At 37.7% G+C, this 15,970-nt stretch overlaps 2 protein-coding genes across 5 annotated transcripts; one reads left to right on the forward strand and one right to left on the reverse strand.

The window, feature by feature from the left end:
- Positions 1 to 1,524: 1,524 nt before the first annotated feature.
- LOC143851019 (putative phytol kinase 2, chloroplastic) lies at positions 1,525 to 7,866 on the forward strand. 4 transcript variants are annotated; one of them, XR_013236168.1, is made up of 7 exons: positions 1,527 to 1,976; positions 4,942 to 5,009; positions 5,238 to 5,369; positions 5,475 to 5,590; positions 6,231 to 6,345; positions 6,429 to 6,685; positions 7,500 to 7,866. XR_013236168.1 is itself a non-coding variant. In XM_077360337.1 (6 exons), the coding sequence occupies exons 1-6, from the start codon at positions 1,650 to 1,652 to the stop codon at positions 6,604 to 6,606; spliced, it is 936 nt and encodes a 311-aa protein (XP_077216452.1). In that variant the 5' UTR covers positions 1,527 to 1,649; the 3' UTR covers positions 6,607 to 7,866. The 4 variants fall into 4 exon arrangements, 3 of the variants coding, with proteins under 3 accessions (XP_077216453.1, XP_077216452.1, XP_077216454.1); XM_077360337.1 differs by having other exon boundaries at positions 6,429 to 7,866; XM_077360339.1 differs by lacking the exon at positions 6,429 to 6,685 and having other exon boundaries at positions 1,530 to 1,976.
- Positions 7,867 to 8,548: 682 nt separating this feature from the next.
- Positions 8,549 to 15,970, reverse strand: LOC143850063 (COP9 signalosome complex subunit 4-like). Its single transcript, XM_077359379.1, has 7 exons — positions 15,919 to 15,970; positions 11,464 to 11,639; positions 10,558 to 10,604; positions 10,334 to 10,394; positions 10,144 to 10,235; positions 9,719 to 9,761; positions 8,549 to 8,777 (listed from the first exon to the last, which is right to left on the reverse strand). Exons 1-7 carry the CDS (start codon positions 15,968 to 15,970, stop codon positions 8,589 to 8,591), a joined length of 660 nt encoding a protein of 219 aa, XP_077215494.1. The 3' UTR covers positions 8,549 to 8,588.

A 15,970-nucleotide genomic window follows, 5' to 3' on the forward strand; every position in this document is an offset into this window, starting at 1 on the left:
AAACATTGTTTCTCTGCAACTATCTTAATTTTCTTTTCTCTTTTGATGTTTTGCCTTGGTCTGGTAACAATTCAAGCAGCAGGAATTTGCATGGAAGGTGGCTCTGAAATTGTGATATGAAATCCAAGTGTTTCAGATTTGGCTAACCTCAGAAAAAGGATACGTGGATTTGATTAATTTTAATTCTTTTACAAGATGATTTGTTTTTATATTAACTATTTGGTGGGTGTGATCTTCACTTCACATCTCATCTTTAAAAAGGACCACTAGAAAAAAAGAAAAAAAAAAAAAAGAAAAAAAAAAAACTTTAAGAATAAAGTATTAATAAATAAAGCAAATTTTTGAAAATTTCAAATAGTGAAGCAAGTCCTGCGGGGGCCCCTTCAAAATTAGTCCAGAGTACGTTTGTTCATGCATCATATCACAATATTTTAGGTGCTCAATACCGACACCCTAGCCAAAACAATATTTTATTCTGAAGGAATGAATTTTATGCTGGTTCTAACTGTGCTCCTGTGTTAAACATTTTTATAATTTTTATATGAAAACAACCACTTGATTGGCTATAGATAACTTGTTAGGAATTCTAACGACCAAAAATATGTAATTGGAAAGGGGGCGCGGTATCTGAGCTAGCCACTATAAATACACCATCTCCCATGTTGTTTTACTCATCCAAGCCATTCATTCCATAGAACCTGACAGAGATAGGGTGTTCCCATGAAACCATCTCCATACCATCATCCTAACCATTCGATCTGTAGAGGCACAAAATGGACCCATATCTAGACGTCCATTTTAAACCTCCACAAATCCAGTCTTGCTATATTTGTGACCAAATTTCCCATAGCAGATTTTTTTACACCTCATCCATAGCATGGGTGGGTCACCATCTCCACCCAAATCCATGCACAGAGTGGGTCCTACCATTTTAGTCCCAAAATCGTTCAAAGGGCAAGAAGAGTGAAAAAAGGAGGTACTTCTATCATTTATCAAATTAAATCAACGATTTTACTTTTAATTTGGAAAACGATATCAGCACAACTATGTTTTAATAATTGCACAAACTCTGCTTGTCTTTTCTTTTTCTTTTGATGACATAGGGTATCCCTACTCCATTTAGGGCAGGACTAATCCCAACGAATGCACTCGTAAACCACGTGCATCGGCTAAGTCTCTATGGGGAGCAGACCCACGACGCCAAGCCTAAGTACCAACCCCAAAGGGGTTGTCTTTTCTTTTTTAATGGGCTTGTGAGAGCTCTTTGGGAACTGTAATACTAATAACCTTTGACAGCTCTTTAAATACTAAAAGAGGAGATGATTTAGTGAAAATATCAAAATATGGGTGTGCTGATAACATTTCCTTTCAACTTCTGTCTTAACATATTTTGGTCATTTTATGAGTAAAAACAATTTGCCATGGTGAATTAATCAATTTGGTCAGAAATCGACGGCAAGACTGAATTTGCAAAAATACTAAAATGTGGTAAAGCAGCAGGCTTCTTTACCACATAAGACCCAAAATCAAGGAGTTGCACACATCACTTCTGTTTACTGTTCACATCAAATTCGCTGCATACGTATAAAGACACGGTAAAACATTCTATCTGGAATTTCATCAAGTATAAATAAGAAAGAAAATCTCAGATGGCTACAAATATCTACCCATTTTCTCCCAAAATTCGCCCCTCCATTTTTTATATTCACCACTCCTCTTTCCGCTCGCCTACACCTACACCAGATTTCTACTGCCGGAGAACAGACTCCTTTTCTTTCTCCAGTCACAGGTACATTCTCCGTTCATTCTCTTCCACCGCCGGTAGAGTTCTCCGGCGTCGGTCTGTTCTGATGGCGTCGCTGTTGCCGGAAAACCGAATTGCCCATGACGTCTGTGTTGCCGGCCTGGCGTCCGGCGTGGCTGTGTTGCTGCTTCGATTCTGGGAAGAAATGGCAAAGGCCGGAGTATTTGAGCAGGTCCCCTTTCTTACTCTCTTATGTAAAATGTTTTTTTTTTTTTTTTTGTGTGTGTTTGTTAGAAATAAAATTTTCTTTTATTTAGATGCTTTCCTTATATATGCTATTACTAGATTATGTTAGGTTTCCTTATTTTCTTTTTCCTTTTCTGCTGATTTTTATATCCTTATTTTGCTTCTCCTAATTTCTACATAATGTAGATGTCGGTATGGCTATTGGAATAATCAAATTTAGTGTAGATGTCGGTATGGCTATTGGAATAATCAAATTTAGTGCAGTTTGCATATTTGAGGTCGAGTTTCCTCGAATTAACTCATTCTTTCCCTTTTCTCTATCATCTTCTTCCCTATTTTCTTTTCTGATAAAACGGTGTTCTAATCCTTGTTCATATATTTATGCTTTGTGGGTTTTTTTTTTTTTTTTTTTCAAATTTATGAGTTACAAGCTTGAACTGAGGAGAGAGCATTTTTGTCGGTATTAATTTTTGGTTGGTGGAATGTTGGAACCATTACTTTGGATTGCGGTTTTAATTTTAGAGGGGAATTATGTTCTGGGTTTTAAGTGAAGGGTTTTAAATTTTTTTTTCCTGTGGTTTGGGATTTGAGGGGAACCTTTAATTTGAACTTAAACAGGTCAAGACTAAGGGTGTGTTTGGCGTACCGTTTGAAATAGCGTTTAAAACGACGTTTTGCAAAACAGTGTTTTGGTTCAAAACGGTGTTTTGCCAAACGGCGTTTTCATATTTGGTTGGCCAGATCAAAACGGCATATTAAACGGCAAACGGAGGTATTGTGTGTTTGGTTGCAAATGCCCCAAAACAGAGTTTTAGTGGTAAAATGACCAAAAAGGGCATTGTTTGGTTGGCCTCAATGTAACTCAACTACTCTCTCATTAGGCCCAATATTAAAAGGTCATTAGGATCTCATTCAAACACTACTAAAATTAAACATCGTTGCCAAAAAAAAAAAAGGCTATACCTTTGGGGTTCTTCTCCTTCTTCTTCTTAACGGCTGGATTTGCCGGATTTGACGGACGAGTGGAGGCGCTGAGGCAGTGAGGCGTGAGAGGGTTTGCAACTTTGCAAAGTAGATGAAGAAAGTAAGAAACTAGGGTTTTTTTTAATTCATTTGTCTTTAAAAAATCAAAATTAAGTGATCATATAATGATATCAGCAGTCCCTTGTTTTGAATTAAATATTAACAATTTAACAAATTTGTGTCCTCAAGAATGATATTAACACCCCCACTTTTTTCGTATTTGACGTAACGCATAAAATCGCAAGCATATACGTAAAAATGGATTTTGGTGAGGACAAACACGTAAAAACCCACAGCCCAAAAACTCCGTTCAAAACAGCGTTTTGCAAACGGACCTCCCCCCCTCCGTTTGCAAAACGCCGTTTTGAGGGTTCAAAACGGTGTTTCAAACGGCGTTTCAAACGGTGGCTGCGCACCCCGCACCCAAACACTCCCAAACGGCCATTTGGCCCCAAAACGGTGTTTCAAACGCCAAACGGTGTTTTAAACGGTACGCCAAACACGCACTAACAGTCCCATGATAGCCTAAATGACAGCTGAACTAATCAGAGTACCCAAAGATGGATACATTGACAGTATAAAATAAAATAAATTTTAATTTACTGTTAGTTGTAAACAAACAGAAAAACACATTCAGATACCCCTCTTCTCATGTAAATTGTTGTAAGAGACTCCTGCCGCCCATTATAATCGGTTCTAATTCTTTATTTCATTAATATAAGGTAGGGGTCATGCCTAACCCCTGCAGAAAATGTAGTTGTAGATGAGCTTTTGGTCATACAACTTTTGTTTCTTGGAGACATTGAGAGAGCCTCCTCGCCTTGGTGTTGAACCTCGGCAGCACTAACAGCGTTGTGTGATCTTCCCATTCAAAAATGATGACAGAACACATAATTCCTGCAAAGACTAGAGTTGTAGAGGAACTTTTGGTCGTACAGTGTCGGTTTCTTGTAGATGGAGAGAGAGATGGAGAGAGAGCCTCTTCGAGTTCTGTGATTTGTTCATACAAAAATGAAGAGAGAACACATAGGTCCTGCAAAAAAAGTTGTAGTGGAGCTTTTAGTCGCACGAATTTTGCTACCCGTTTTTTATATAGACGATTCTCGAAAACTCTTCTACAAAGGTGGATAAAATGGCAAAAACTGGTATTTCCCACTTGCATCAACAATCTTTTTAGAAACGGTCACAAAATTGGTAAAACAAAATGGTCAATATAAGGGCGAACTAGTAAGGTAAATCAGCTCCCCTACCACTTTTTGATAGGTTCCTGGATCAGTAACTCCCCTTCTTGATTGTCCAATCTATGATTTGATTCAATAGAACGCTCTGCAGGTTTTTATTTGATCTGGCTAACTCAATTCCAAGGAATTATTTGACATAACCCGAGTCTTTTAAACTTTTAGATCTTAGTCTTTGCATCATCACCTACTATGACAATGGCATTTACATACACCACAAAAATTCTGTGCTATTACCATCGCACTTTGTTGAATAAATCGAGAGATCTCTAATCTCTCCAAATTTGATCGAACTCGTTATCCAGCTAATGACAAGATGAGATGGAAGAAACACAAAACACAAAGCAAGAAATACACAAGAAATACGTGGTTTGATATTAGTGTACCTACGTCCACCGGAGAAGAGAGTTCTACTATTTCTTTTAGGGTTACAGACTATCTTTTCTTCATTTCCTCTCAACCAAGAAATGCCCAAAAAAATATTACTGCCAGTCACCCCTAATATGTGGCTTACTAATTTAAACTCCGATTACTTGAATATTTCTATCTTGCTCCAAAGAGAATCACTTATGAAATGATTCCAAGTGGGGATCTGCATCTAGAGAAAGCTTGTTTTTTTCCTGGTGGCAATAAATCCATTTTTCTGATGTGTTCATTACTAAAGGCTTTTTAATATGTCAATTTCTTCAGAAACTAAATCGCAAGCTGGTGCATATAAGCACTGGGTTGGTCTTCATGCTTTTCTGGCCTATGTTCAGGTAGTCATACAATTGAAGAAGCTGAAGAAGTATTTTCTTAGTCCCTGTCTATTTTAGATTGTGACAACCGATTGTGGAGTCCCCAACCTATTATTAAACTCAAATTTAGTGCAATTTTCAGTCCAATAATCGGTTGGGGACCCCACAATCCGTTTTCATAATCTAAAACAAACATGGCCTTATTAAATCTGATCCACCTGATGATTCAGTTATCCCTAACCATTACAGTTCTGGACGTCAGGCAGTGGTCCTGGCAGCACTGGCTCCATGTATCAATATAATAAGGATGCTCTTATTAGGGCTTGGAATTGTGAGAAGTGATGCTATGGTCAAGTCAATTAGCAGACATGGAGACTACAGGTTAGAACTTGTAATCAACTTCTAACTTGGTTAGTGGATATCTTAATTGAGTATTTTGACTATGTACCTTTTCATTTTATGATTTTTACTTCTCTGGTGCCATAGGGAACTTCTGAAGGGACCATTGTACTATGCGTGCACTATAACTATGGCTACTGTGTTCTTATGGCGAACCTCTCCTATTGCAATCACTACAATTTGCAATTTGTGTGCTGGAGATGGTACTATTATTAATTTTCTTACTATATCCATGATATTGGGAGTGGAAAATGCCTACTGATGCACCATGTTAAAAAACTAGGGGTGCAACTTGGGTTGGGCTCAACTTGAACCCGACGGGTTTCAACCTGATTTTGGCTCAGGTGTGGTTGGCAATTCTTTGGGTTGGTTTGGGAAAAGCCAACCAATTTAATTTTGGGTTTGGTTAGGGTTGAGGCCTTGGACAACCCTAACCCGACCTCTGTCCTCTAATTTTGTCGTGATTTTCGATGTATGTTTTTTGCTTTGTATTTTTTCTGTTTTTGTCCTAGGCTAACTTGAATACAACCCTACGGGATTTGAAAAAATCAGTTTAGACAGGTTGGGTTAGGGTTGACCATCCTCTACCTGAGCCTCGGATTGGGTCGGGTTAGGGTTGAGGGAGTGCCATCTCGGGTTGGGCTATGGTTGACCTCAACCGGACTCAACGTGGCCCGAGTTGCACCCCTATCAAAAACTCAACAAAGTGGAATTGAAGGTTGGATAAATTAACTCAGCAGACTGAAGAGTTGGTTTTTGCATAACTTGTGAAACTTTCTAAACCTTGTTAATGCAAGTAAAACACCATTTATATATTTATCCCCATTACATATTTGGTATCAGGTTTCGCCGACGTAATAGGAAGGCGATTTGGAAGACAGACTCTTCCTTACAACAAGAACAAGTCCTTTGTGGGTAGCATTGCCATGGCATCCGCCGGTTTTATAGCTTCTGTTGGGTAACTATTTTTGGGTTCGCCTATACGTGAATTTGAATTTGATTTCATTTCTTTAACATTTACCAAATAATATCGCCCTACAGGTTTATGTATTACTTCTCTTTGTTTGGGTTTGTTGAGAGAAGTTGGGGACTAGTTTCAAGCTTCCTTGTTGTGTCTGTAGCTGCAGCAGTAGTAGAGTCCCTCCCTATTAGTACAGAGCTTGATGATAATCTCTCAGTTCCCTTGACTTCTCTATTTGTGGGTAGCATTGTTCTTTGACATTTATGTTACAGAGATGTTACAGGGAACTGATCTGTGGCCTATCCGAGAACCATCTCTGTGGTATGGATGAAAGCCTGTAAGAGTTTCAGTGTTAGTAATGTATCAGATTAGTACATCAACCAATAAAAACGGATTTGCCAGTGTGCCCCAGAACGCATTTCGCGGATGGCGTGTTGCATGTCAGACCAGCCACCTCGTGAATGAAGACAAAATTTGCTGAAAGGTGAGCCCATGTGGCTGGACTAACATGCAACAAGCCATCCGCGAAATGCCTTCTGCGATGGACGCTAGCGAACCCTAAATAAGATGGCATTGATTCTTGTTCAAAATAAATTATAATCATATCTGCAATTTTACTTTACATTCGCCTGTTAATGAAGCTATATATTTGTACTATGGTATAAAATAGTAAGGGCTGATATTTTAGTTGTGCATTTGGGAGATGAGCTGGTGTTTGGGCAGAATCAAGAAAAGCTCTCCCTGGTAATCTCCCAAGAAAGTGTGCACATCTAAAACATTTATCAAAGTGCCTATGTTAGAGTTGAAATCCTTGATAACAAACTATTCCACTGTCAAGTTTCCACCCATCATGGGAAGTTCTTCCCATAACACTCTTTTACTGTAGGGAAGACTGACAATTTTAGGGGTGCAACTTGGGCTCAACCCTAACCTCAAGGGTTCAACCCGATTTCGGCTCAGGTCAGGTTGGCATTTTCTTGGGTTAGAATATTTTGGTTTCCAACCCTCTATCTACAAAGCTCAATCACTAAAATCTGATTTTGGTGTTCATACCAAAAAAATAAAAAATCAAAGGAACCAGTGAAGCATATTCTTGATAGGGTGTAAGAAAACCTTGAAGTTTCCTTTTTCTTTTTTCTTTTTTTTGACAGGGAGAGAGATGGTTTGGGAGGAGAGAAAGAGATTTCCGTGTGAAAATCCAACACCAAGGACAGAGGTGTGGGACCAAATCAACATTAGAATTAGAATTAACACTAGAATCAGAACCGCCCAGAAGGTGGTGGTGAAGACTGGATATGAAGAAGTAAAACAAACCTCTGGTTCATGATTAACTGTCCAATTCATTCTGCCCGGATGGTTTGATATGTATCCAACAACTCAAATAGTTTCTGAGCAGCGGGAGAGAATTGATCACATAAGACTCTGGTATTCAGGTCAAACCATACAGTCAAGTCTGGTTTTAAGAACACAGTTCAATGTAAACGATTCCCAAAGTGAATGTATCTTATGTTTGAATTTTCCAGCTCCCATGTGACTGATAAGTTTGGTTCTGGCACTTATCCCATCCCGTCACTTTGTAATATTTTATCGACATACGTATACTACCATTATCAAAAGAAAATTGTGGATACTTGAGAGGAGAAAAGTATTTTAATGACTAATTGGACCTGAAACTTACCTTGTTTTCAAGGATCACGATCTTAAGCAAAATTCACGAGAGAAGCGGGTAGAGAGTCCCAAACAGGAAAGAAGTACATGGATGTTGCCGATGGAGAGGATAGCATAGATGGATTGAGAGTGAAAAGGAGAAGGTTAAGGTTTGAGAGGTTTTCTAAAAGGATTTATTGGTGATTCTGTTTGACAGTTATTTTATCATAGCAAGCAGTTGAAATTCCATTGGACATCAGCCAGCACATTAATGAAGAAGACTGTTTTAAGCAAAATTCAAGAACCTCAATCAACATTAGGTAGCAAAGCAGGCTTACCTGTTGATCCCATTGCTGCAACTCCTGTGTGTTGTCATCCTCAATATGAATGACCTCTTCGACTTGAAAAATGAAACATTCAGTCAAAAGCATACAGTGAGCCGACATTAACAAGTTAAAAATACAAAAGCAAATGTTATGTCTTAACAGGTCTTTTAGGCTGTTGATTTTTTTTAATGGCGTATGTTGATAGGTCTTGTAGGTTGGTGATCAGGAATAGTTTGGCCAATAGGTTTTATCCAAACTAGTTAAATCTCATCTACTAAACAAATGAGCTAAGTGTTCTGGTTTAGCAAGCAACACATGGTCCATTAATACTAGGAAGATAATTCCCATCGATCGAATAATTACATCTTGCATGGGATCTTTGGAAGAAAGACGTACCTGATCAATGGATCCCCTCATTATGTCTTCGTAAATCATTCTTGAAGCTATCTTCTCAGCCTGCCAATAACAATCAGCTAAAAAAAACTGGTTCAGAGCATTTGAATTTCGTGGAGCTGCTGGTAAAGATGGTGTTTTTAAAATATAGATGTTGAGACAAAGTACAGAAATTTGTTTAAACATGATAAGCAGACAAGAACTACAGATAAATTCTTTCAACTGATCATCAAATGTGTTTCTAGGCATTCATAGAGCTTTCCCAATAACACAGAAGGGAATAAACTCTGAATGAAAATTCCAATGCATATATTTCTGTTACTTCATCATATATATCTTTACCGATTTTTTTTATAAACACCTCCGCCAAAATGAACAACTGCACACTAATAAACCACCGTTTGAGAATGATCTGACTAAAACATCTAGATCGTTGGTAAAAAATCTAATATCTAATTTTCATATTTCATGTAAACCATCGAAGGGAAAACTACGCTTCTTTTGACAAACCCAAAACACCGATATTTATCAGCTATAACATATCTTTTCTATTCAAGACTAGCAGCTCATATCTCTCACTAGAAGATGAAAAGGTAGAACATTCAACGCAATTTCATCAAAATAACATATGAGCTGAATGTTGATGCCTTAACCCTCAATATTGAAACAACATGACAAAGGAATCAACGTCTATCGCAGGATGCATGAAGAATAAAATAAATCAGATAGTGAATAGATTTGGTGCATAAGTGTCTTAACCTTGCAGGAAGCACCAGAGGACCGGGGAATCATTTTAACTAGTCTAGGTCATTGGTAAAAGATCTAATATCTAAATTTCATATTTCATGTAAACCATCGAACGGCAAAACTGTGTTTCTTTTGACAACCCCAAAACACCGATATTTATCAGCTATAGCATATCTTTTCTACTCAAGACTAGCAGCTCATATCTCTCACTAGAAGATGTAAAAGGTAGAAATGTCAATGCAATTTCATAAATGAGCCTTTTGAGGAGCCATGCCAAGCAAAGTCCCTAGTTCCTCAAAGCTGCAAGAATAAGAAATTGAAGAGAAGAATAAGAAAAAGGAAACAGCAAAATATAAGAAATATTTTCTCCAAAAAAAAAAGAGGAGGGACGGAGGAGGCTAGGGTAGCAGAAAGACGGTTATCGGTTCAAGGACGCAAGGTGACATTGCTTTTTCAGGGCAGGGTAAGAAGGGGTAGAGAAAATGCCTCGAGCCAATGTCCGAGTCCCACCAAGCGCTACGGCGCTGAAGTAACCCATGCCATACTCCCAGTAAAAGCTCGAATGACCTTACGAAATTATTACCCGATGCTCATTCTATATTTTCTCCCTGGGTGACGATAGTCGGAACGATTCAAATAATCTATGAAGCTTCAACTTCTCCAACCATCATCAAATTCCAACCTTATGTTTGTATAAAGTTTACTTGCACTTAGAAGAATATGGTCAATCATGGCACGATCCAACACAGTGAAATTATCCGGTAAAAGCACTTTCTGTTGGAAAAATCATTTGAAGTCGCATTATTGAGTCCATCAAACGAATGGGACGAAGGTAGAAAAGATGAAATCCATGGAGCCATGATGTCTGTAACGTAGTGTACTTTCAATTCTTTGGCATCGATTTCTGGTTTTCTTAAAATTCTCTCTCTCCAGGTAAACCTGATGAGTAGATATAGAATGCAAACATGTTCACAAAGAACCCTATACGGACAAAACAGAACAAAATGTAGCATAAAGCTAAGAAGTGAAAACAATGCAGGGTATGAGCACTAAACCGGAAGAAACACTCCTAAAACAGAACACGTTACATGATTATACCTTTTGCAATGGTGGGTAAATCTTCAATTTCGAGCTCCTCTCATCCTGTAAATAAAACACAATGTTTCAACATTAACAGGATTTCATATTGTGAAGATCAGATTCTCCTTTGAGAAGACAGTTTCAGAGGTTTGGAACTGTCTGAAACTGTCTTACTTAATTTCAAGACAGTTTCAAAGATATCTTACATAAAACACAACGTTTCAACATTAACAGGATTTCATATTGTGGAGATCAGATTCTCCTTTGAGAAGACAGTTTCAGAGGTTTGGATCTGTATCCACTAAGCAGAAAAGATATCTTACTTAATTTCAAGACAGTTTCAGAGGTTTGGAACTGTCTGAAACTGTCTTACTTAATTTCAAGACAGTTTCAAAGATATCTTACCTAAAACACAATGTTTCAACATTAACAGGATTTCATATTGTGGAGATCAGATTATCCTTTGAGAAGACAGCTTCAGAGGTTTGGATTTGTATCCACCAAGCAGAAAAGATATCTATTTCAAGACCATAAGCCTCTACAAACAATACATACACCAATTTTACCATTGGATTCAATTTAACTGAATTCAACACTTAAACAATCACAGCAAAACATAAATATGAAAGATTGTGTCTTAATAATAATACATTTCCAACTCATTTAAGCTCTTCAATTATGAGAATCAACTACAAACAATACATACACTAATTTGACCATTGGATTCAATTTAACTGAATTCAACACTTAAACAATCACAGCAAAACATAAATATTAAAGATTGTGTGTTAATAATACATTTCCAACTCATTTAAGCTCTTCAATTAAGAGAATCAACTCGTCAACAGGCATATAGCAAAGCATAAAAAAATTACATTGTTGAAGCAATAATCTCCAATTCAATTACAGCAAAGATGATTACCTTATACAAAGTGGCAAGAACACGAGAGCGTTGGGGACCTGCAGCAGCCAAAATTGTGCAGGTCACAGCAGCAATCAAAGCTAGCTCCAGTGCTTCCTCAACAATCAACCTGTAAGAGTAGATAGCAGTGAGAAAAAAGGAAGAATTCCTCAGAAAGAATTCCTTTTGATAATTTCCTTAATCCGACCAAAGTGCCTGATCTCCAAATGGGGGTGTAAACTAGCCGAGCTCGTTAAGCTCAAAAGCTCGGCTCGGGCTTGGCTCGGCTCGGTCAGGCTCGCGAGCTTTACCGAGCTCGGGTTATACTAAATTCACACCCCTCATCTTCCCTGCAAGCCCTATCGAGTGTAATTTGACTACTTTTTTTACACTATGTGGGGTGGTCCAAGTAACAAATGGGGTTCCAAAAGTGAAGTGACATATTTTGCCTCCCCCTTTCACTCCCTGGACAACCCTTTTAGTGTATATATTAATATATATAATATATATATTTAAATATATTAAATTCTTAACGAGTCTTAACGAGCAGAGTCGAGCCTGGCCTAAATCGGGCTCGGCTCGGCTCGTTAAGGATTCGAGCCGAGCTCGAGCGAGCTTCTGAGCCCGAGCCAAAATTGACACCCTTATCTCCAAAACATGCAAAACAAGTTCCAGGAGAACACCCATCCTTAGCAAATCCTTTAAAATTCAGTTAAAACTAACAAAATATAAGGAATTTTTAGTAAAAACTACATGCATGAAAATTTTAGTAAAAATTGTAGTAACTAAGAAAATAAAGGGAAACTTTACGAAAAAAGTACCAAAAATCTTGAAAATTTGGGATCTACTAGGGACCAAGGCAGAAGGCTATGCAGACCGGTTTGCGAGGGACCATCGCGGAGGGCATTATGCAGACCGGCTGTTGCATGAGAGAGTGACCACATAGGCTCACTTTTCAACATATTTTGTCTTATTCATAGAATTCGTCTTTGGTGGCTTCTCTCGTGCAATTACCGGTCTGCGAAATACCTTATGCGATGGTCCTTACTTAATCCTTTAAAATTTGGTGAAAATTAGTGAAATACAAGGAAATTTTAGTAAACTAAAATGCATGAAAATTTTAAAAACAACATACAAAATTTTGTAAAACTAACATAAAAGTAGGGGCGCAAGTTAGGTCGGGTTGGGTCGGGGCCAACCCTAACTCAACCCGAGATTGCATTCTCTCAACCCTAACCCAACCAGAGCCTCGGGTTGAGGATGGTCAACCCTAACCCAACCCGCCTCTAAATCGGGTTGGGTTCGGGTTCATCTCGGGCCACATAGAAAAATACAAGGGAAAAAATCATAATTCTAGAAAAACATGAGAAAACTAAAGGACAGAGGTCGAGTTTGGGTCAGGTTGGATTGCCAAGGCCTCAACCCTAACCCAACCTAAAACTAAATCGGGTTGGCTTTTCTGAACCCTAACCCAACCCCATCCAAAATCGGGTTGAACCTGTCGGTTTCAGGTTGAGCCCGACCCAAGTTGCACCCCTACATAAAAGTCATGGGAAGTTTAGTAAACATGAGTAAAATACAAGAAAGGTTTAGTAAAATGAAACAAAATAAATAAAAATTTAGCAAAAAGTAAAAACTAGCTAAATATGTAGAAAATTTATGAAAACTAAAATAAAAGTCATGGAAAATTTAGTAAACATGAGTAAAATACATAGAAATTTAGTAAAATGAAACAAAATACAAGAAAATTTAGTAAAAACTAACCCGATATGTAGAAAATTTATTAAAAGTGAAATAAAAGCAATGGAAAATTTAGTAAACAAGAGTAAAATACAAAAAAAATTAGTAAAATGAAACAAAATATATGAAAATTTAGTAGAAACTAACAAAACACGAAAAATTGACAAAATGTATTGAAAATCTAGTAAAAACTATAAAAAAACGTATAGTCTTAAAGTATAAAAGATTAAATACTGCCCTTCTCCAATAGCTTAAGCTTTTGGAGAAGTTGGTAGTTAACATGGTATCAGAGCCAAAGGTCTCGAGTTCAAACCTCCCCGATGTCAAAAAAATCCACATGCAATGGTCGGCCCAAGGTGGGACCACATGTGCCATGTGTTTGGCAAGTGGGCCACACGTGAGGGGGAGTGTTAAAGTATAAAAGATTAGATACTGCCCTTCTTCAAAGCTTAAGCTTTTGGAGAAGTCGGTAAGTTTCTAACATAGAGAAAATTTAGTCGCAGATCTTTTTTAAAAAAAATTATTTTTGATGATTGGGTGAATAAGGTCACAGTGGAAACATATTGTGAAATTGATTATGCATCAATTTCACTATGTTTGGAAGATTTGATGCACTGTAATTTTTGGCTTCTTTGCCCCCGGAGATTTTTTTTTTTGGCCATTTCATTATGTACTCATATTTATTCGTAAAGAAGTTAGAGCCATGGTTTAAAATTTCGGATTTCGGTGGGGACCGAAACCAAAATTTGCCGAAATTCTAAATTTCGGGAAATTTTGGAATTTCGGTCTGACATTTCAAGAAGAAATACCAAATTTCGGATTTCGCCAAAATTTCGGATTTCGATGGGGTCCGAAATCGGTACTGAAACCGAAATTTAAAACCTTGGTTAGAGCCACATATTGTAGCTATAATGGTATGTCCTCATGTTTATCCTACTTACAAATTTACAACCCTCAATAGAGTTAACATGTGACACAGAAGCTTCTTGGGTACGAAACGTACTTGGTATGTTTGTTATTGTGGTGTGATTGATGTGGAATATAGACGACTTGCATACAACTTCTTACATGGAAATCTATTTGTAAATAAAGGGCCGTTTGGATATGCGGATTTTAGAATCATGGATTTCTTCAAAATTGTAGATTGGAGACAAGAGAAGGAGACCAACTGTCATTTTCTGATTTCTTTCCCTTCTTTTGTCAGCAAGAGAGTAGGCGACCATCCAATGTTTCCAGGTTTTAGAAATCTCGGGATGGGAGAGAGATTTCTAAAACCATGATTTCTCACTTAAAATCCAATATTCTAAAGAGAAGCAAAACCGGCGGTCTCCTTCTTCTCTTGTCCCACATCTACAATTTTGAAGAAATCTAAGATTCTAAAACCCGTGTATCCAAATGGCCCCTAACTGTATACACAATATGTTTTATGCTATGACACGGACAGGGCTCATGGATGACCTGAGTTACTACTGCTGAGCCTATCAGCGATAAACATGGACTGATGAGCTTCCAAAATTACTGTCAAATGATATTCAATCCCAACCATGGGAATGGACCTTAGAAATTTAAGAAAAAATATAACACCTCTGCTCTTAGAGTTTTGCTAGTCCACATAATATTTTTTTACATTTTACTTCTTAATATGTTTCATTGACGATGAAGACAAGATGAAACCTGAAGATAAGGTTTTGGTATTCACTAATGATTCTTGCCCAAGTGCAACTTCTAAACACCACACCCGAATTTCTCTTTCCAGTAATAAGGGGGGTTCCGTTCAAAATGAAGCCACTGAACCATGCCTCATTTACCTTGGGCCCAACAAATGAATGATTTAGAACTCCGAACAGGATGGGCTCCTGGGCTTCTTTTTTTTAAAGTTGGGTTGGGTTGCGCAAAGCCTCAACCCTAACCCAACCCGATATTAAATCGGGTCATTGGTTGAGCCCAACCCAAGTGTGAGATAGCCAAGCATTTCATAAAAATTACTGATAAAAAAAAACTGAAACAATTATTCATACACAAACAAAATTCAAATTACTGCACCAAAATAATTCTATAAATCAAACAGAAACATAATGTTAGAGAAGGAAATATCTTTTGGAAGATCATAACACAAACATGAAGGAGATTAAAATAATTAAAAAACCTATGATAGGGCCGTTTGTCTTAGGTATTGGAACTGAACTTTTCTTGTGTACTAGGAAGTCAAAGGGTACACCTTTCCTATCACGCAATGGGAACTCTCTCAAATCACCTCTCTCAGGATCATAAGAGAAGACTGTCCCATCCCCATCCCCTCTCAAGCAAGGTTTAAAATTTCGGTTTCGGACCTTGAAATTTCGTACAAAACCTGAAACTAATATTTTATTCAATATTAAATTTCGGTCGAAATTTCGGTGAAATTTTAAATTAATATTAAAAAAACAGATTTTTTGGGGCAAATTTCAGAAGGAATTTCGGCAGAAATAAATGACTGTTTCGGTTTTTATGGATTTCGGTGTCGGTCTCCACAAAACCCAAAATTTCGGTCGAAATTTAAAACCATGCTCTCAAGCATCTGAAACAACACCACCTTTCCACCCTCACAGGGCATTGGACGCAGATCACTAACTCGCCTTTCTCCGCGTATTGCCTGCAATCCAATTGAATACCTCTTCGAAAATTGCCGGTGTTCATTCATAACCCATACCTCTAAATCTATGCCTCTACCTCTAATTATGGTGTGAGCAAGTCTACCTTCCCATTCTCCAATCGCAACATCACCTTCCCACGATTTCCAATTTTCCAT

This window comes from Tasmannia lanceolata, unplaced genomic scaffold (assembly GCF_043159265.1).
Source record: "Tasmannia lanceolata isolate RefF3 unplaced genomic scaffold, GAP_Taslan_0.1 ptg000018l, whole genome shotgun sequence".
Taxonomy (NCBI): domain Eukaryota; kingdom Viridiplantae; phylum Streptophyta; class Magnoliopsida; order Canellales; family Winteraceae; genus Tasmannia; species Tasmannia lanceolata.

Bases quoted from the DNA above. Each gene is read 5' to 3' on its own strand.
- LOC143851019 (XM_077360337.1), top strand. From the start codon at position 1,650: ATGGCTACAAATATCTACCCATTTTCTCCCAAAATTCGCCCCTCCATT. The intron at 1,977-4,941 runs GTCCCCTTTCTT...CAATTTCTTCAG, and splicing joins AGGCCGGAGTATTTGAGCAG to AAACTAAATCGCAAGCTGGT. The intron at 5,010-5,237 runs GTAGTCATACAA...TAACCATTACAG, and splicing joins CTTTTCTGGCCTATGTTCAG to TTCTGGACGTCAGGCAGTGG.
- LOC143850063 (XM_077359379.1), bottom strand. From the start codon at position 15,970: ATGGAAAATTGGAAATCGTGGGAAGGTGATGTTGCGATTGGAGAATGG. The intron at 10,605-11,463 runs GTAATCATCTTT...TTTTATTTACAG, and splicing joins TTCTTGCCACTTTGTATAAG to GATGAGAGGAGCTCGAAATT. The intron at 10,236-10,333 runs GTTACAGACATC...TTTTTCCAACAG, and splicing joins AAGAATTGAAAGTACACTAC to AAAGTGCTTTTACCGGATAA.